The 22489-nt window shown below is 39.3% G+C and overlaps 1 protein-coding gene across 1 annotated transcript in view; it reads right to left on the reverse strand.

The window, feature by feature from the left end:
• Positions 1-22489, reverse strand: part of LOC311212585 (glypican-5-like) — a 368484-nt gene that overhangs the window by 231918 nt on the left and 114077 nt on the right. The window contains exons 4-6 of the mRNA XM_084292068.1: positions 11601-11728; positions 7186-7245; positions 5199-5324 (exon numbers count right to left, since the gene is read on the reverse strand). Coding sequence (XP_084148194.1) covers positions 5199-5324; positions 7186-7245; positions 11601-11728 — 314 coding nt within the window. The remainder of the gene's footprint in view (positions 1-5198; positions 5325-7185; positions 7246-11600; positions 11729-22489) is intronic.

Genomic DNA, 22489 nt, shown 5'->3' on the forward strand with positions numbered 1-22489 from the left:
AAAGGCACATGTCCACTTATGTGACAGTAACTGTGGAACATGTCTTTGGGGACTGCCTCGAGAAGGCACCTTCCAGCAGAGTTCAGAGGATGTAGAGCAATGCCATGACATTGCCTTTGCTTCACGATCCCACACATCAAGCCCAGCTGACAAATAAGGGTGATGCTGTTGCTGACATCTAAAAGGCAAGTGCTGTGGCTGCTGAACATGCCCCCAAGCAATTTTCACACTCCAGCCTTGAAGCATGAACGGCATGCACTGCACTTGATAGCTTTCAGATTGCAATGAACGTCTTTCTGAGAGTGAATGGCAGAGCCATGGGAAAGGAGCAGGAGAGAGCATGCAGTGTCTAGGGCAGGGTATAACGTACACCAGCTACACTCACCATGTTTTATTTCTTCTGTGAACAGATCACTGCTTATCTGTTTATTATTCATCTCTCTTGAAATAAAAGCTTTGAAAGATAAGTAGGTAGACAGACAGATGGAAATAGTTAACGACCATCTAACTTTAATATAGTACTCCAACCAGTGTCCTCCTAAAGCACTATTTCCGTATCAGGATTACTCATCTGTTACACATAGGCTCACCCCAAAAGCGTGCCAGCAAGGCCACATCTCCTTTCCCTTCACTAGTAGCAGAGAAAGAACAGTCTCTGTTAAAGCTCCTCTATGGCAGCCCAGACTTCACAAAAACCCACGTTTTGTGCATAGATGTAAATCTGACAACAGAATATCTCAAGATCAAGTTTAAGGAAAGTTCTTGGGTACTGTCTGTGCTAGTCTGCCATTTGTGAGGCTGAGATCAGCAAATCCAGTTTACCTATCATGTCCAGAGCCAGGGATTCAATGCCAGCACTTAACTTAGCTGAAGAGATATTCCTGGGGAGAGGCAGGTTCTTGCAGTTCAACTGCTACAGAAAAGAAGTCCATGGAAGCAGCTGCCTAAAGGTCACCAGAGAAAATTTTTTGTCTAACATTTTGCTCCTAGACAAAGAAGCTTGGACATGGCACCTGGTTATCTGTTATATACTTGGTCATTTTACAGCTTGCTCTTCTACAAGCTGAATTCCCTGTCACAATCCCCCTGTTGCACCTTCTGCATGGGTTAAAGCATCTCCAATTACTCATGAAGGAATTCATGCCTTCATCATCCTCGGTGCTCCCTCTGTACTTTTGCCATTAGGCTATGTCCCTTGGAGCCCAAGAGACAGAAGAACGACGCATAAACTGCATGCCTGGAGCAGTGAGAGCCACCTCAGCACCCACTGTTCTGCACTTAACATTTGGATTGTTCTTCCCACATCAAGCACTTTACATTTGCCCCCATTGAATTTTGTGTGTTGTTTCACTGCCTAGTCATTCTATGTCAAAAGTTCCTTCCAAAATTAACCACAGTTGGCCCTTGTCTCCACCACCCCGTACGATTCAGTGTCACCAGCACATACTTTCACCTCAGTATTTGCTACTCTCCACAAGTCTCTTATGACAGATGAACAGCACATGCTCCAGCACAAATCCCTGTGCAATGCCACCAGTGACCTTCCACTGTAAGCTATTTCCTACCCTTATACTCATCTCTACCAGTCTTGTGTGAAGGACCTATGAAGTACCTATCCAAAATCCAAGCAGCTATAGAAATCTTTCCTGTCTATGTGCTTGTTAACTCCTTCTGAAGACTTTCAACACACTGATTCTTCCTCTAAGTATCACACTCATTTGCTTATACACTGATTCTACTCTTAGTTTCATTTGTTTCTCCAGATTGTGTTACGTAGTGAGTTTAATGATCACACCCTCCTGAAATCCTTATTTTGCCATTTAAAGAAAAACTATGAGGGCTTCATATTTTACATCTTTCCATCATCTGCTACTGGAACAGTCTTAAGAAAATCAGAGAATCACAGAACGGCTTGGGTGGTAAGGAACCTTAAAGATCACCCAGTTCCGACTCCCTGCCATAGGCAGGGATGCCACCCACTAGATCACTTGCCCAGGGCCTCATCCAAGCTGGTCTTCCACATGGGGCATCCACATGCATCAGAATGAATTATTCACAATGAGTAATTCAGCTATTCAACTCTTTAGCCTTTCCAGAGATCTTAGGTGAATGGCATCTGGTCCAGGCAGCATATAATAAATAGCTTACAGTGTCAATTTCTCCTCTCCTTCTCTGATATGGTTTTGAAAATTTCCAGGCACTTTTCTCCAAGCTTGTCTCATTTCACAAAATAGTTGTTTTCAGTTTTCCTGTGGTAACCTCATCTTCTCTGCACACCTTCTGTACTCAGACCATGTATGAACCTCGCAGACTATTTCTTACATGGAATCTTGTTCCAAGACCAAATTACTCAAAAGAGCAATTTAGGGACAGATGTTATATTTGTCTTCAGAGCCCTGGCAGTGACACTAGAGGACTCCTAGCGAAGGTTTGTTCTACTGTCCATCTGAAGAGCAGGCCAGAGGCATATTCTCAAACCAATGCAAACAACCAAGCTCTTTTATTGTGTACTTACTGGCAGTTCAAACTTTATTTTGCCTGTTAATGCACTGCTTTAAACATGATAAAACCCAATCCAGAGTATTACAACAACAAACTACAATGAAAATCCTGTTTATTAGATCCTCTGATAGACCTCAAGTACCCTCTTTACTAATTGCATGTATGATCCCCATTTCTGAGCAGAATTTCCATATTGTTACAGATGGCATGCACGTGTCACATTGTTTTTAAAGGTTGAATTTATTTGTCCCGAAGAGCCTAAAAGCCAATTAGTGTGCAGCATAAATATCACTCAGCTTTCAGACAGTATTATGACAAGAAAGAAAGCAGTAAGGAAAGAGGAACTGTGCTTTTTGCCATTTTCACATCCCGAGTAACCCTGACTGGTTCATGTGAGAAGCACCAGATTAACTGGGAGAGATCTATGAAGTTAAGAATAAGGCTCTATTTTGAGTTCAGTACTATTTACTACTGCTGATACTCAATCTCCTAGTCTCCTGGGAAAGGAGAAAGAGCAGAGAGAAATGCATCTTTAGGCATCAACAGGGCAAGAGATTTATTTCTTGTACGGGCAGAACTCATGACATGTCCAGCCTGTCAAACAGATGATGACAGGAGTAAAATTTGCCAGCTAGCAGGTGCCGTGTTTGTGCTGCTGTATAGCACGGCTGGTGGTGCTGGATGTCCAGAGAGTCTCCTAGCATGATCAATACTGTGACATAACTGATAAATATATACATGTTGCAGTCTGGTTCAACATACGAATTTAAACTTTTTCCCCCCTAATCTGCCTATGGAATATATTAATACAAACATCTATTTCAGGGTTGAGTGTTTTTTTTGTTTTGTTTTGTTTCGTTTGTTTGTTTGTTTTTGTTTTGTTTTTTGTTTTCCCTGTTTGTTTTTTATTCAAAATATCAGGGGTCATTAGTCTCTTCCCTGCTTTTTTCCACATTGCTACCCATTTCAGGCCAGAAACTTTTCTGCATGTCCCCAGCTCTTGGAAAGTTACAGACTACCAACCAACCAACCAACCAACCAACCAACTTTCCCTTTCATGTCCTTTTAAAATACATGTACCAGCAATTTAGGTAGCAATTTTTTAATGTATTCTTTAAACGCAGACTAAAATTAAACCTAAATTTTGATTTAATTTTTGTTCAGATAGCTGCTATAGAAAATGTGTTTCTTGTTTTTGCCTTTATTTTTTCCCTCCACATGAAAGCTGTTTGTTCTAGAAGTTAGCTGTGTATCCAGCAACTTGTTACCAGCAAAAGGGATTCTGAAATGGAAATACTTATTAAAGATATTGGTGTTCTCCCCATTTCCTCTCTGTTACTCTTACAGTAACAACTTCCATCAATATTACAATGGCTACATATTAATATTTAGAATATTGCACTACTGTCAAAATATCCAAATATATGCTGCTACAATTGATTAGTAATGCCAGTACGCACTGAAACATTAAACTTTAAAGTTTTCTTTGAATGCGTTAGACACGTATTTATCTCTGAGTATCTTAGACATAATTAAGCTGAAGTTATTTACATAAGAAAAATCTAAGCAGAGCTGTGTGTCCTTTAATGGGACAGACGATAATTGTAACATCTCTGTTCCACATTGAAATTACTTCACAAATTCTACAAAGCAATTTTCAGTAATGAAAATTGTTTTAAAGCAAGAAAACAGAACGCTAGAACTTCATCTTCTAAAACTGTTAAGGACACAGAATACACTTCAAAAGGAAATATCATGAAAGCCAACACAATCTCATGGAATGTCTCTTAACAAAATGCCATTTTTGGAAAACATTCAGTGGCACAGTTCCAACCAACTCTTACTACAAAAACTGACATATACGTTGACAGTGATAGTAACAGGTACAGTTACATTCTGAATGCTTCTTTTTCTCCTTGGGGAAATGTTGCCTCATGTTATACTGAGTAAGAGAAATGACAGTAAAAAGTTTAGCTCATGAAGGGTGCAAGTATACTTTCCAGTTTGGATTCCAAAAGGTGGTAGGAAAGATTGTAATAACACACAGAGGAAAAAATTTGTGTGATAAACTAGGAAGATCCTTTCACACCGCAGTGCTTCTAGCTGATCTATCAACATAGAACAGTGTATTCATTAATTGTTATTTTACTGAAACTCCCACAGAGCAAGCCATGGTAAGGACTTTTGGCAATTCCAAAACCAGTTGTTATTCAAAGTGCTGTGTCAGAAATATTCGAAGGAAATGGCAAGGAAATCCTTTAAGATATAATCATGTGACCACTGTATTTCTATGACACCTTTGCAGCAAAAGCTGTGTATTTTTTATGCCCAAATACAACATTTAGCTCCATACTAAAGACGGTATAAACACCAGACCTGAAGGAACTTCCAGTCAGTCATAGAGGTACTCCTCGCTAACTCAGCGTTACAGGGTAGGATGTCTCTATAAAGAGCTCTCTCTCCACAGAGGAACCCTTCAAAAGAGTCCTTCAAGAAAGTGTTCTACTACATTTAATACAGATACCTAAAACTCAGCATTAACAACCATATAGGTTAGCAAAATACTTGCTCAATTAAGCATCACTATGAAGGAGAAACTTAATGATGACAGTAACATCTCAGAATGCTTCTTAACCATCAGGGGATATGAAGTCACCTTTTTCACCAGTAAGGAAAGCTTTTACACATAACCTTACCTTTCTACAACATCTTCTCCATTCCAGCAGGTTGAGCTGTCTTTCATCACCAGGTCTCCCTCACACAGCCTTTCTGCTATAGAGGCATAAAAGGTTCGGGATCGCTTCATGTAATTGATGAATTCTCTGCAACGTAGGAAGAACACATTTAACAACAAAACCATACATATGATTTAAGCCCCCTGTCAATTTAGCCCTCCGCAAGATTAAAAGTTTAGAACCCCACAAGAAATTAGAAGTCAAAAAAACAAATTATTTTTTATTTCTAGTGTATTTCTAGTCCTAAACATAATCCAGCTTTAGTTGGCTGTTAATACACATAATTTCATACAAAGGTAGTCTTTAACAAATTACATTAATACTTCAAAATTTGAAAGAAGTCCATTTCCAGTTTCAAGATAAAGAGATAAAAAAAAAAGAAGAGAGAAAACAACAACACTAAAAGGAGTGTTTTTTCTTCCCTGTTACTGGAATTTCTCCCTTCCCTGCGCGTGAGAGATGAATAAAGAACACTGTCAATATCCTCCTGGGTGGGAAAGGTTTTCTGAAGCTAACATCCCATGACAAAACCTGTAATATGCCATGAAGTACCCCCCACATGCAACAACAGTATAGAAAGCCATCTCCTCGGGATGTATTGGGGCCATTTCCTCCCCATCATCACTATCCATGTCATGTTCATATTGGAAAGAAATTTCTTTCCTGTTAAATCTGGCATCGTTCCCGTTAAGAGGAGGCTGTGCCTGCACTTTGGAGAATAACCAAAATTCCTGGCTAGCACAAACGGACCGTTACCAATGATGTGTGTATGGAAAAACGTCTTGAGGGCGAACTGCTGCCTCTATAATCTGGTTATGCCCATAATACGTATCTGGCTGAGGCAGCCGTAAAAATAAACTGTAACAAAACAAGTGTTAATTCACCACACATTGAGAGTACTACCCTACATTCACAGCATTAAAAGCTCCTATTTGGTATAGGATGGCTAAAGATACTGATAATAAGGACAGAAAAAATGAACTAGAACTATCGCAGAGCTATCTGTCTCTGAAACCCATCAATAGCTCCTTTTGGAAGGCCAAAGGACTCATTCTGGTTTATTATGCTTCTGTCTGGCAGGCTCTAAGACAGCACTACACAGAAGAGGTGCCTGGGGATAGGGTTGGAGAATGGCATCTGAACAGTCAGGACTTATTACTCTTTTGGGAGCAACAGCACCTTTAAGGTCCACTGACAGGTATCTACCCCTACCAGGCTTAGTCAGTGGTCATCTTTCCCCACAACCATCTCTTCACTTCCACTGAGCTTTTAGCCATCCCATTTGTCTGACATGCAGTGAAATCCTCCTTTGGATAAATTAGTCATCCCATAGTCCTAAGGAACAAGCTTATCCTAACAATGCAGGAAAGCTATCATTTTGAGAAAAATAAAATAGGAATTTGCGGGTTTACGAGGAAAAAATATCAGTATTTCTAACTCTTGACCACTCACTTAAAGATGTGCACTCTGTGCATTTACACAGTAAAGCTAAGCCTGGACAGAAGGCCACCTACCTGACAGAATCATCCTGAGAGCATTGATTCATACAAAGATTGATTAATACAAATTTATTCTCTAGAATGCAGTTTTCTTTGAAGGAGGCACAGATCACCCTTTTGAGAGAGTCTAAAGCGTGTCTTACTCAGCTCACCCCAAGAGGCTTAAATTCATTTGCATTTTCAGCAGTGGGGCTCTGACATTTCAAAGCAGCATCGCAGCAAATGCAGAGTTGTCCAACTCTTAACCTTAACCAGAGAAAATATTTACTTTTTGTCCGTATAAAACTAAACACACCAGGTAGAGAATGTACAGTTTCCCTGTGCCCTACTGTATAAAAGCAGCAATCGTAAGTACACCAATTCCTAGATTAGAGCTGAAACAGCAGCTTACAATGGAGATGAGCAAAGCATAAAGACAACAAAGTATGTCACCTTGGTTTCATTCTTACCGAGAGATTTTTTTCAAACTTCTTGATTTGTCATTCTTTGAAGCTTTCAGAGGCAGAGAACTGGAATAGGCCGGGAAGAATAAGCATCAATCAGGAGAGGTTGGGGAGTAGGGGAGAAGCAGGAGTTCAGGCAAATGAGGAAAAGAAATGAGAAACAAAAGAGAAAAGTAAAAATTATTTGAAAGAAAGGTCATCAAGCACATGCATAGGATAATATAAGAAAACAAATAAGGAGGAAAATTGTCATGAGATTTTCCCAAAGCATAGATACAATTAAAAATGTCAAAGCAATACCGAAACAATACAATGGAGATTTTGTTTCTCCTTTTTTTTCAACTAAGAGCACAATTACAAATGCAGCACACAGCCAAAAGCTGAAAATAAATTCAGCGGGACTTAAATTAACCATAACTGATACCAAATGGAAGAACTGCAAATATATGAGGCTATACAAGAAAACAATGAGAAACAGTTTAGAATGAGCACCATGGGAAGGGGGATACAAATGAGTAGCATTTGTTTTCTTGTGCAATGAGCAATTTGCTCTCTGTTAATAAATAACGCGTATACAGATATCTTTTGCTGTTTAGTTCTGGACAGACTGCACCAAAGAAAAAAAAAAAGCTGTTTACAAAGCAGGATAGATAGGCTGTAAGGTTGTATCTGAGGAAGAACGGTGGAAAAAAACCTGGCAGTTACTCAGTGCAAATCCGTTTTGTGGCACTGATATCTCCTGAGGTCCCTTGATTAACATTGTCTTTAACAGCCTGATAGTTTTCCACCTGAAGATTTAGTAACACACTTAGTTCTTTCTTAAATCAGTACTCTGATGTATAAAGCAATGGCAACAGCTGGAGTAATGCATGTCTACAAACAGCTTTAACAACAGTTGCCAGTCCAGCTAGTAAGTCTTACTGGCCAGAAAGCACCTCCTTTGGCAGCTGTCTGCCACCCTTCTGACTGCAGCATTTCCATCCAGTTTTCTGGGAGCTGAAGGCCAGGGATGACCACAGGAAAGGGCTGACCTGCAGTAAGCATCAGGCAACTGTCACCTGCCACCACTGAAGCAGTTGTTCCAACAGAGCCCATGAAAAATTAAATCAAAATTTGTATCAGGGCATATTTGCTGAAACGTCTGCTTTGGCCAGCTAGAAATGTTTCATTCTTCACCACAGTAATTTCTTTGCATCTGGCGTTAATATCTGTTTTGTACTAGCACTTCAATATTTACATTTCAAAAAAATCATGTGAAGCTTGAACCAATAGTTATTTTTAAATAAAGTAGATGACCTTGACTTCAAACATTCTCAAGGAAACTCAGAATTATTTATTTTAAGATGTATAAGACATCTGCAAGCCTACAGAGTAACAAAGAAATCCCCTCAAAAACATTATTTCAAACCCTGCCTCCTTCAATTAGGGACCTAATACCGCATTGTATTTTTCTTAAACATAGTATAATTCAATAGACAGATCTATCCGGTCTGCGTTTAGCGGTTGGAAATATTACATGCAGCAGCCATACTAAAAGGCAGGTATCCAACTTTGCCAGGAGTCCGAACCCTGACCAGAATAGCACTTTGTGCTGAACTCAGCAATAACATTCCAATTTAGTGATCTACATTCTGTACATGCCATGTAGATTCCCTGGACCATCATCTGGTTTCAATTTTCTCGTCATCTCTACTATATGTTATAGTAACCTCCACATTAAAAATTACTGCAGCACCAATTCTGCCAGTTTCAGTTAATCCCCAAATACTACTGCATAATGCAAAAGAAATAAATGTTCTAAATCTATACTTCTCAGCTTAATCAGAAGAACAGGTTTGATAGAAGATCATGCAACAGTTATTGAGATTTCAGCTTCTTACAGTATTTTCTTCCTGACACCCTGACACTTGGTGCTGCATAGTAACAAAAAGAAAACAAAAAAAAAAAAAAAAAAAAAAAAAAGAGGCAGGAATAGAACGGGGGTGGAAATAAAGATGAGAAATCTCACAGGAACCTATGACACTGATAGAAGCGGAACAGGGTTCAACTACCCCAAAAGAGGATCCAGTTGCTACATGAATTTAGGGAGCATGCAGGACCATGCATCCTGGTTTTTAAATACATGAGCAGCTTTGGCTCTACTGACCAGGTGAAACCAGAGGTTCTCACTCTTTGGAAAAGGAGCTAGATCCTGTAACCAGCTTTGCAAAGATGTAGTACCTTTGGAACAAATATACTTATGTAAGTGTAAACTTCAGCACCAAGATTTTAAGGGCATCTTTAAGTAGGTACTACAGCAAAGATGCAAGTCAACTTTGTTGTGATTTCTCCCACAGCCCTGCTGTTAACCTGACTGGTTCTCGAGTTTGAAAACATTCTGGTGCATTAAGGGAATGAGCCACCGTTTTTTTTTACATACTTGAAGAGTGCTTGCTCATTGCTTTTCCTTCCCCATTCTGCAAGGCAGGAGTCATGTTCCATATCCCACCTGAATAAAGGATCATTTGGAGGGACTATTTGTGACACTGACCAACAGACTGGGACTCAATTGGGCCAATTCCCAGTGTGACCTAGGACCTAAACTGACAGCTGACATAATTGCTCCTTATTTTCCAGATTGCCAGAAGGAACAGCACCAAAAAAGATTCATGTAATTACTCTCATAACCTAGATCCCCCTGCAGCAGTTATCTGTCACTAAATAGCTTTTGTACAACCCGCTGCAGTGATGAGTTTACCCTTTATTATAAAATTTTATTACCTAAAATTACTTTTTATTGATATGTGTGATTAAATGATAAATGGCAAACAACAGCAGCCAGTCACTGTGTATTTCACTCTGTTTACTGCCTCACAATCACAGAAGCAAAGTACAAGCTTTGTGACGTGTTTTATAGCAAGTTATGGAAAACATTCTTCACTTCCTACTAATTATGGCTCCATCATTAACTTTTGGTGCATGGGCTCTCCACAATACTTATCAATGCTATATTTTAGCAACACTTTATCCTAATTCTGGAAGGGTGGCCTTAGTTTAGTTTAGATATTTTGGATAATTTAATTTTTAGTGTACAATTTTGAGAAAGTCTATTTATAACAAATTAGGTTTAATATATTTTCTTTTCCATCCACAGGTCTCACATTTTAAAAGTCCAACATCTCAATAATTCTAGATGGTTGGGAAGGGAGCAGATCTCCAGGTGAGAAAGAACTGCTGTCATGCCACTGAAGACACCAATTCCTATCTCCCTAACAGACTGCTAATTCTGCCTTTTCGGTTGCCAGGATGTAAGTCCCAGCAAAGTCAGTGTATTATACAGAAGACAGGCCAAGAACCCTGTATTTTTAAAAACATATTTTGTTAATTGTACTGTAATTATTCTTTGGACTATTACTGCTGAATTTATTGATTTTCTTAATGCTCTGTACTTTGATATTCAATTTGCATGGTTAAAAATTATAAGTTCCAAGCACTAGCACAAAAAGTTACGTTTTAATTACAAAAGGATAAAAATACTGCTATCACTCAAAAAAAATTAACTTCTTGCTGTCACTTAATTAAAACAGTTCTTTGTTCATGTAAGTTCAGACGACAAAATAGCAATGGATAAAAACCTCATCTTCGCAACTTGGACACCAGAACCCAGACTACGTAAATTTTAATGTCAGTTATCAACATACAGGGACACACAGAGGCTCCCTGGGAAGACCAGACACTGTTCTTAGCTAGATGTGTATGCCCAGCATGATTTCACTCACTTTACTGAAGTTGTTCCAGATTTACACTGGTGTTACTGAGAACAGCATGTTAGCCAAAAATATGTCATTGTGATTTTATAGTCAGTTAGCTCTGACATCTACTCATGTATCAACAGCAGCATTGCAAAGACATCCTTCCCTCCCCACTTAAAATTTACAGAAAGCCAATCCAGGAGCCACACAAGGGATCTTATTGCGTACATCAGTGAGAAGGGAGAACCTGCTACTTCCTCCCCAACCCTGTGAAATCAGGGACTTTGTGTCATGGCAATCAATCTTGCCTTTTCACCCCTTTCTCGTTCTCATCTCTGCCCCAGATAAGCCCAACTCCTTCGGAGCAGTTGTATTTTAAGTAATTCAGACTCAACTGTAGAATTTACTCAGACCTTACTACAGAAAAGCTTTCATCATTTTTATTGAAAACTTCTGGAAATAATGAACACCTGGGTGCTGAGTAATGACATCAAGTCTGGCCTGTAAAAAGCTTTTCTTGGAGAGACCTGCAATGCAATACCAGTGTAACGATCAGTGACAGCAACAGCTGGAATGCACACAGACAAGATGACAGAACTGCATCTCTGGCTGAAACACTCTGGTACAAGGAACCAGCAACACTAACTGTGAGGCAGAATTCATTTGAATTCAACTGTGGCTTAGGGTTACCTTCTTTTATTGTTCAGACTAGCGTGAGCCATCACAAGTGCCTGGGTTTCAGTCGCTTCCTTCACTGTCACTATATGGTCTGATGACAGGTTCCCTTCTTGTTTGGGCTGTCCACACACTTTATCAACCTGTATGAAAGGAAGGGAAAGGAAAACTGGGTTTGAATGGTGAAACTAATTTACAATTGCCCAAAGGTCAGCTTGCTCCTTGTGGCTGGCGTTTACTGCAAGAGAAGGTGTCTGGGAGAGAGAAAGAAATTATTCTTCTTTCCAGGACCTAGAAATTAGCCGTCTGCATTAGAATGACCAAACTATGAGGCAGTGCAAAGAAAAGCCAACAGCCACTAGATACCAGATTATAGTACACCTGGAAACTGGCTTAAATGGTGACACTTCAGTTTAGATCAGTTATACAAGAGATTGACAGAAGTGTTGTCAAAACCAACTTTTATTTAGAAACATACCTGGAGTTTGAAGGTCAACAAATTTTACTGAAACATCTGCCCCATATACAGAGTGTAGAGTCTTATGTCCTACTTGGATTCTGAACAGGCTTATAATCAGAAAATAATGGAGCTTTCCAGCCTTTAACTAGACAATGTTCCCTTAGAACAAGGCAACGAGCACTTCCCTTGCAGAAACAGAATCAAAATAGAACTCAGTCCTGGGAGCTATCAGTGCCTTCGATCCTGGGTTCTCAGCACTAACACTGCTCAGCCGTTTGCCCTTGCTGTCCCCTTCCTGGAGCCTCCCAGGGGATTTCACACATGAGCAGGAGCAAGCAAGCTTGCGTTTATCCTTTGTGCACTGTGGATCTGGCAGTGCTCCTGCATCCTGCCACATTTATTTGCTCTAACAGCTTTAAGTGACAATAGTAAGACAAAGCTCTTCCCTGCTAATCCACAAATAAGTCATACATAACATTTTCACCTACACTTAAATCCTCAAGCAAACACAAAAAGAAGACAAAGAAAATCCTACTGCCGGTATGGCACCACTAGAAACCTTAATCACACAGAATCCATCATCCCACGCAGTGCTGAATTTGGTATCCCTTCTCCAGTTTTCCTTTATAACCCAGAGAAGACAAATTATTGCTCGTCTCTCTACTTCACCACAACTATAAAATCCTTATCAAGTCCTGGCTGACTATCTGCTGAATATTCCAGAACACCAAAGTCTTCAAATAATTTTTTCTCTGCCCCTTTGCACCACTATGTTGCATATGGGTGTGTCTGTGGCAGTATAGGACAATTTTCTCTCTCCCATCTCCTCCTGGAAATCTACTGTGATGTAAATCTAGAAGATATTTTCCTCTGACAAAACAGACAAATCAAATATGACAAGTGGGAATTTGTACGAGCGTGACATCTAACATCAGTCTTGGGTGTATAAGTTACAGCTCGGTCTAATATAATATGCTGTGAGGGATCCAAATCTAGCAACTAAATGCCAGATATTGGATTAACACTGACATGCCGTCCGTGGTCAGAATAGGAACCAGTCCCCTCACTCAGCACCGAGCACTGTGTATATTGTTCTGGTCTCACCAGGGAACACCACCACATTGCTTTAAAACACAACTTTGTGAAATAAAATATTTTATTTCCATTCTTTTTAAACTTCTGAAAGAATTAATGAAAACACTCCGCAAATGAAAATATACAACAAATATGTTCTTTCAAACCCTCTGGAGCTGGAGAGAGGGGTCAGCTGGGCTACATTGCCAGCACCAAATTGCCAACACAGATTTCTGCAAGATCCATCTTGGATCACATCATGTAACTAATGTTCAGATCTGCACATTACGTACATCTCAAATCACATCACTGTGGATTAAGACAGCTTTAACCAACTAAGAGAGCAGTTTGCAAAAGCAAGGTTGTTCTCATACACATGGGTGATGAAGAATTCAAGGGGTTTTTTTTGGCTTTTCTCTGAGAATTTCGGAGAGATTTAGAGTCATCATTTTTGTTATGAATCAATAGTTTAAGCAGCCAAATGATAATACTCTCCTTGTTTTGATTTGTATTTTTGAGACCACAGAAATAAAATGACTGTTTAACTTGCCAAACCTTAACTTTTGGGTTTTCTTTTTAAACCAATACTTCCATCTTCCTGCAAATCTAACAAAACCACAACACTTGAGCAAAAAGTATTTCTCAGTGGAAAATTTTTACCAGTCCTACTCCATTAAAAAGAATGTGAATGAACCATCCGACCATTTGATGAAACAGAAGAACAGAAGGTCACAAGGTCACATTATTTACTTTTTTTTTTTTTTTTTTTTTTTTTTTGGGAGGGGGGAGGCTTGCAGGCTTTTCAATGCCTCTCTTCTGAACAGTATGCCAAGAATCACTGGAAATGCTCCCCAGATTAAACTACTTGGCTTTGTGTGCAGGTGGATGCCCTGGCCTCCATCAGCAGCTCAGCCCAAGCCCAGCTCATCAGGCTGCTTCCACCATTGCCACAGGGGCCTGTGCAGTTCCAGCAGAGATGTCAGAAGCCCTTCTGTAGCTTCTCTTCCCACCCCTCCCAGTAGGAAGCTCTTCGTGTTACCGTAATCACCAGATCTTCATTCTTCCCCTCTGCTTCTGCAAGGACAGGGGATTTCATCCCACCTCTGCTACTCTGGTTTGTTCTTACCCATGAAGATAAGAACAGCAGATGTCTGCATGCAAAGATCAAACCCTCCTGTGGCTCTTGAGTTACTTCCAGTTGCTAGAACTCAGATTTTGGATGAGTTGAAGAGAAATCTAATTGTATTTTTCTTTATGTGGTTTGACTTTAACGTCTCCTTGAAACATACAGTTTTCTGCAAAGTAAAATATGATAAAAGGCTAAATTTTACTAGCTAAACTTTGGCAGTCACAAAGTTGATAGTAGAGAGCACCCTCCTGTACAGAAAATCATCTTAAACTTCCAGCTAAGGTATTTATGAAAAATAAGTTAATGTGGTGGTGTATGCTAAAAAGCATAAGGAATGTCATTTAAGATACAATATGGTGTTTTCTGGGACTGGAATACAGGGGCTCTACTGCTACAACCCACCTGCCAGAACTGTAAGAACATGGAGGGATGTTCTCTCATCCTGATGTCCACACCATCAGTTTCACTCAGAGCTCATGAATCCAATGTCACCACCAAAAGGAAAAACACTGCAACTAGAAACTGGGACTGGATTTTCTAAAATATATTTCCTTGTACGCATTACTTACTACTTCCATGTTACCTCCAACTAAGTGCAAAGTCTTTAGTCATTGTTGTTTTGTTTTTAATAAAAGCTGAGACTCCTCTACTGAGGAGTCTCCTCAGTAGAGACTCCTCTACTTCACTAGCTATCACACCACTAAGGTCATTTGTCTTGTTCTCTTGGATGATATTTAATCATGTCTACCCTCTAACAGTGAACACCTACAGCTGAAAACTAGTATTCCTCATACATCATCATCTGAATACTTGATGTTCCACACTTTCATTAGGCTTGAAGCTTTTTTTTAAAAAAAAAAAAAACAAAAAAACTTACACACCAATGATTCTACTTACGTATCTTTCCAACAAGCACTAGCTACATTTCTTCTCCTGTGAACTCTTCTTTCTAATGGAATACAGACTCATATATATGTATATATGGATTATTTGACCTCTTAATATTTGTTCTTTAAAAGGATGACTATTTACAATTATTGCGAAGGTTTAACAAAATAAATTGAAAAAAATCTCATTTGAAATCTTTTGAACTCTTGCAGCTTGAGCAACCTTAAACACTGAGGTCATATTTAATATACCTAATACAATCAAACAAGGGAAAAATGTCATGCCCTTCTAGATACTGAGAGCATCTTATCTCCCCGAAGCAAGAGACCTTTTCACCAGTTCAGAGAGTAATTTTCTTTGATTTTGTAATGGGAAGCTTAGTATTTTAAATTACAAGATTTTCCAGTGATCGAGCTTGGAGTTAATACTGAAATGCTGATACATTTTCCAGCAGACTTTTTTCCCCAAGCTGTAACCCAGTCCTGCTCTGCAAAAACCCAGAGCCTGGCTGAGCACTCTGCCACACCACACCCCGCCGGCAGCGGGACCGCACACCCCACCACTGCGCTTCTGATTACAAGTGGGGTTTGCTGCTTCCAGCTGCCAAGTCTGAAGTGAGGGAAGCAAGAAATGATGAGTTATGGGGCAATGAGGCTTCAATTCTCAGGCTTACATGCCTGCTGTTAGAACTCATTTTGCTTGAGTCAGACACACCCTTATCACTAGGTCACCAAAATGCCAGAAGACACCAACAAAAACCTTGTTATTTTCTGCTGACCAAGCCAATGACCAAAATTCATGATGCAAATACAGTACTCTCTCCTTCAGAGGGGCTGACACCTATCGCTCTCACATTACTGCGAAACGTTCATTTCCAATGCTCACAAGATGAGTGGGATCACATTTGATAAAATGTAAGCCAGGGGCAAACCTCGCACAATTTGCTCATCACCACTGTCTGCAGTTCATTGAAAAAAATCTCATACTCAGTGAAGAGAGGAAATAGCTGGGAAGAAATATATCACAAGGAGAAGAAATAGCAACTAACTTTTGATTTTGGCTTCTTTTAAATATTCTCTTTGTAATACGTTACAGATTACAAACACCACATTTTGCTAGTAGCAAAGTTCAGCCACGCATAAACAAACTATGGGATTAATTAGTTCAATTGCTAACCCGAGTGAATTGTATTTCACTTAGGAAGTGAATATTCTCTTGTCTCATAACTTTTATCTACTGGACAGATTAATGTAAATCCATTTCCTACAAGTCTTGTGAAAATTGGCAGATAGATAGAGAACTGTTATTAGATACTAGATTCTACCAAGAAGTATTACAGATTTTTCAGAAGCAGGAAATGTTTCTGTTGAAGTTGACACTTAATCAGACATCAAAGAACCAACACATGAAACTTAAATCCAGACAATACAAGGCTCTGCATGTTCTGCTGCCTGCGGAAAAAATACTTGGTTTTAATCATGACTTGAATTACAGCAGTATTTCTAGGTTCAATTTTGCAATCAAGATACAAATGAGCCAGAAACATACGCAACAAAGTGCTGTAAGAAGAAAAGCTCACATTAGGAAACTACAAGAAACAAATCCTGAAAAATGATGGATGACTACAAAGATACTGAGATATAGATCATCCTGTACCTTCATGAAACATCTGGGCTCCTGTTACACTTATGCACATCTCACCATCCTGTTCAAACAATCCGAGAAAAAAAAAAGAAAAAAGAAAAAAAGAAAAATCAACAGGAAAGTAGCAATGTTGTAGCAAGAATGCAGAAGTAATGGACATTTATTTCTGATATGGATTAATTGACACTGAAATCTGATTTGATTGATAAACCCAACCATTTCAATGACCTTGCATGCTTTGGTGTGCTACTGTTCTGCACCCAAAGCCAAGGAAATTCAGCCTCCTCTAAAATGACAGGGGGATAAGACACTTCAGCTACCAATCTGAGAATACTTTCTTGCTTCTCACTAACTGCAGAAGTCTGTCACTATTGCTAACACTGATACTGCTGCTTCCTGTCTCAGCAAGGTTTGGAAAAGATAACTGTAAGAACATTTGGATGCCAGCTTGCAGAGTTGTTTGACAATATCATTTAAGATCCTCACAGTTTTTCTCTAGGAACTGTATGTCCCATATAAAAGGGATAAACAGAGTGTAAGGGTTATTTAGAACCTCAGAAAGCTAGGAGATGAAATCAGTAAATCCAGAAAGTTCTAATAAATTCCCTGTCTAAAAAGTGGGCTATAAACTTCAGGCAGTCATTTCAAGGTCAAGGGAAGATTAAAGAAGACCAGAAATGAGTTATACTTCAGCCATACAACAATAAGCATTGCTGAGGCAATGCTTACCTAGAACAGGAACGAAACTGTCATGCTAGTACAGAATGGGCAGGTGCAAATCACAAACCTGTAACTCAAGTGCTTCCTAAGTCTCTCCACTGAAAAGCATGTATCATTACAGACATTCACAAATTGTAACATCTCCATTACAGAAAAGCACAGTTATTTCCTCCTCTCTAAGGAACAGAAGCCAAGAAAGATCTCAGAGGACCTAATGGCATGGTAGGTTCAACCATGTAGGGAGCTGGACTAGTAAGCAGGTACGCAGACCCCATTCCAAGCTCAGAAGTGCAAAGTCATTTTTCAAGTATACATACAAACAAGTGGGGTGCCTGGGAAGAAGTAGGGTAGTCATAGGGATCTTCAGTATTGCATAGGATGTCAACTCTCACAAGCTTCTCAAAGTCAAAAAGGGGCAGGTTTCAAGCACACACAACTTACAGGAGAACAATCTACACAGCTGTAATCAACCTCCTCTTGCACATTTCTAAAAAGAGTCCAATCTGTTGCTTTACAAGGCCAAGCAGCACTCCTGGATGCCCTTATAAAAAGCATTACTTAAAAACCCTGTTCTGGAGTATTCTGCAAACAGCCCTGAAATTGGTTCTTGAAAAGAGAAAAGCAAGCACTGTATTAGGAGGCTTTGGGTTTATGTGAATAGACATTGTTGTCTTTTGTAGGCGCTGTCTACAGTGTAAGAGGCAACTTTTCAGGCATCAACAGGGTGCATGCGATGGTCAAGTCCTCCAGCAGCTTCTTGAATGAATCACATTCTACAAGGCCTTCTCCCACATTAAAAACTCAAATTAAGAGCAGTGAGAATTTGGTGCCTTATTCTACAACACCCTTAATAACCAATGGTTAGACATATGAACAATAAATATATGAATAATATATGAACAGTACCTGAGGAGTAACGGAGCACGCCCCTTCTCCCCCGTAACAACCCCAAGGTTCAGCTCTAATCACTCCTGACAGTCAGCCACTATTGGGACATCTGTCCATAGATATTGACAGCCTGGAAAGGCTAAGCTCAATTTGTTAAATTAATTACAATAATCTAGTGTGGAAGGAAAATTCCATTGGGAATCAATCCAAGTGAGTCATTTGAAAAGCTCTCAGAAAGATTAGGTAGCCTTAAAGTTAGCATATGAAGAAAATCAATTAAAAGATTTTCAATTCAAATTTCTCTTATCACTTTTCAAATTAATTACAGTGTATCAAAACGGTATTGCATGTTATGTGTTTATTATTTATTCCCATTGTGAAGCGAAAGCAATTACCAAAATACTGCTGGAATTTCTCTACCACTGCAAGCTCACAACACAACCACCAACAACCTTTCGAGGTTTGTTCTTCAAAGGTTCAGTAGTCAAGCACAGGAAGATCGTATGTTTTACAGAAACCGGGGAACATATAAAAAAGCCCAGAGGCGGTTCTCCTTAGCCCACTGCAGCCAAAGCAGCCATGAAGTGTCAATGCCAGGCTCGGGCTGAGCACACAAGGCTCATTTTGAGCCAGCCCGGTCAGAGATCACTCCGTCACTGGCTGGGATGAAGGCTGGTTACCTCTGGCAGCAGGGACTGACAGGCAGAGGGATCCTATCTTTGATTTGGGTAGGTCCCTGGTCTGGAAAAGATCCTCTCTCAGACACAGGTACCTCCCTAGCTATCTTTAGTCTGAAAAAAACATGTGGCACTTTCATTCGCTCTGTAAGAGATTGTAAGATAGCAAGGAGCTACAAAAAAAAAAGTCATTTTAACAACAAATTAACAGCATTTAGCTGTACGTCACTCCTTGACAGAACCCTTTGCACTAACAGCAGCCAGTCTGATCATCAGCTGTCCAGCAGCAGGATTCTCAAGATGCCCCTGTGATAAAATGAATGAAGTGTAAGCTACTCCTTACAGAAAGGGTTTGGCCAAAACTGGGCCTACTTCCAAAGTCACTGTTTGCAATGGGAACTATTTCATCATTATTACAATTATAACTACTACAAAAATGCAGGAATGATTTTGAAGAACTGGCCAAGTAGACTGCAAACACTCATTCTTTATGTACAAACAAATAAAAATTTCTAATTAATCACCACAAACCTGAGCCAGACCTGAGCCAGGGGTATCTTGGTCACACAATAAATTCTATGAGCATGCAATTCAGCTTCATTTTCAAGTTTAACATTCTTTCAGAGGTGGGCATCAACAGTGAAGTATTTAGGCACTAGCTAAAACTACTGAAATATTCATTCCAGCAGGCCTGTCGACATATTCCTCCTAAAGACAGCTTTAAACTGAAGTGTTTTGTCGCCAGTCTTCAGATAATGCAAACAGAATTTTCGCAGTAGTTTTCACGTGGTTGGTATTATGCACTATAACAAAAAGAAGGCAGTGAACACTAAGACAGAACAAAATTAATGTTTGTCTACTCCACGACTTAACACTGATTTGGTGTCTGTAAAATACTACATTAATTATATAACTATGTAAATAAAGTATATAACTATTCTTGTTTTACAGGCTCTCAAAGTATTTGAAATGCTTCTCAAAGCCTTTGTGTGCTCTCTGTGCCTCCCTCCTCCCTTTCAGGGGACTTGAAGGCTGGATTACCTGAGCTGGGGACAAGCCCCAGGATGGTAAAGGGCCAGGCAGAACGTCCACGTTGGAAACAAGGTACCTTGGGGTCACAGGCTTGACAGCTCCTGGCCAAACTCTCCCTTTCTCTGCAGTCAGAGAAGGACTAGAAATTAGATGTATCTTAAGAACCAAGCTTCAGGAAAATAAATGGAGGAAACATTCCCTAGCAAGTCACAGCATTTACTCCACATCTTCTTGAGAAAAACTGTTTCCATTACTGTAAACTGACATCTGAGTATGCTCAGGGATATATTTACAGGAAAAAGCAACTCTATTACAATGGGTTAATGCTACAAACGTGACACGGATCTTATATGAGAAGGGTCAAATATGTATTATTTATTTGGAGCATTGTTATACCTACATAGAAAACATTTGCCTAAAATTGTAATTAAGTGCAACAAAACCAAGGTTCATCAACTTTTGGCAAAACATATAAATCCTTCTAAGACATTTTTGCTTCTGTTCACCATCACCATGAGCATTTAGTTCAATAGGCAAAATGCCTCAATTTTCTCTTCCAAAAGAAATTTGGAAAATTAATCAAAATTATGTAGGAGATCAGAAAACCATGATACTTTCACATCATCATAGTAGCATAAATAATGCAGTAGGTTTTTTCAATCACTAACTAAATATGTCAATAACAATGTCAAGACCTCTACAGAGGTCCAAATGACCTTCTATCTTGTAAATAACAGCAATATAATAATTAGAAAAGACTGGTGAACACATGCATTCAATTTTTCTTGAATGAGATTATAAATCATTTCCATTATCATCTGCTGACAGTTGTTGTCAAAATCAATGCTTTCTCATGTGTGTTTTTTTTCCTGAACACAAATCAAGTGGTTTTAGATGACACTGAAGACTAGTAATTATTCAAAACCTGTAACAATAGCAAACAGCATAATTATCAGGGCAATAGCACTCATTTAAAATATTTAAAAGACATTTTTCATGGACACAAGTACATTATAAGAAAATTCTAAGTCTTCTCTCTTGCATCCTAAAGAAATCACTCCTAATTCAGGAGCAGTGTGCTGCTTACTACATGTACCAAAATAGCCAGGTTCTCCCTTTGCTTCAGAACCTCAGGCAGATGTTACTGCCAGGCCATCAGAGAGGTCTGGGATCCCACACAGGGTGCAAACCCCTAACTTCTCCTGGTGTCTTGACAGACCTCAATCGCATTAGCAGGCTGTGGGTTTCTAAACATGTATGGCAGGCAGACTGCAATGTTGTATACCTGGTGAAAGGAAGGATGCTTTGAGGATTTACTACAGTGATTGATTAATGCGGATCTTTTTAGGACTATAAAACCATTAATGTCATTTATTGCTTGAACATTTCTGCTGTTGAAACCAGGTAAAGATTCTAAATCTCCAAGTTCAAGTCTGAACTGCAGATCAGACCTCTAATAGTTTACCCATAAATTTCAACGAGATCTTTCTAGTAAGACATTAAGCAAAACTTATTTACTGGTATATGTAACCTGTTTTCAACCTGAGAGTCAAGGGCCAATTGACAATTAAAGAAAAAACAAGATTCAAGAAAGCATTGTCTTAAACCACCTTGTCTTATTCTGCTGTGTAGAACTCATTTTGACTATTCTCAGGATGCTAGAAAGGTACCATTATGGCCGTTTGGTGTTAGGGAAACTGGAACAGTGGGAAAACAGAGCTGAAAACAAGGATATAGATGCTCGTAACAGATCTATGACCACAGCTCCCCATTATGCTTGCTTCATCGCTGGCTCATTTTTTGTTTAAAAAATGACGCCACAAATAATGACAACTGAAGTATCTATTTTTAACCACCATACCTAGCTAAGGAGTCTTGACTCAAATTTCTTAGTTTAGAAGCCATTTCCCCACTTATGGCACACAAACTTCTGAGATCCATTCATGCACTCGTCTGGCCCACTTCTGACGGTGATGTGCAAGACCACCAAAAAAAATAGCCTTTCTTTTGGTTTGAAATTTCTCAGACTTTGTCTGAAACCTCAGACAGTCCTAAGAAATATGAAGGAAATCAGACAGGATGTTGTCAAGCTGGAGGGTAGTGAAAACTTAACATTTTGATTTTAAAAACACCTCATAATCCCAAACAAGTCCTTTTGCAATGTTGAGTCTTACTCATTTAAGGACTGCCAAATTCAAGCAGAGACATCGTGCATAGTCAACAGCAAGAGTTATACCAACACTTCAATAACTATGACTGCATCCACTTGACAAAAACTAATCACCTTTTTGGGGTAAATGACTGGATATGAGCTACCAGCTCCAACAACATGCTCAATCAGTGTTAGCAATGCTTTCAAGAATCAATCATGCTTTATCAACCATGCAGTAAA

This window comes from Netta rufina (genome assembly GCF_964035555.1).
Source record: "Netta rufina genome assembly, chromosome: 9".
NCBI lineage: Eukaryota > Metazoa > Chordata > Aves > Anseriformes > Anatidae > Netta > Netta rufina.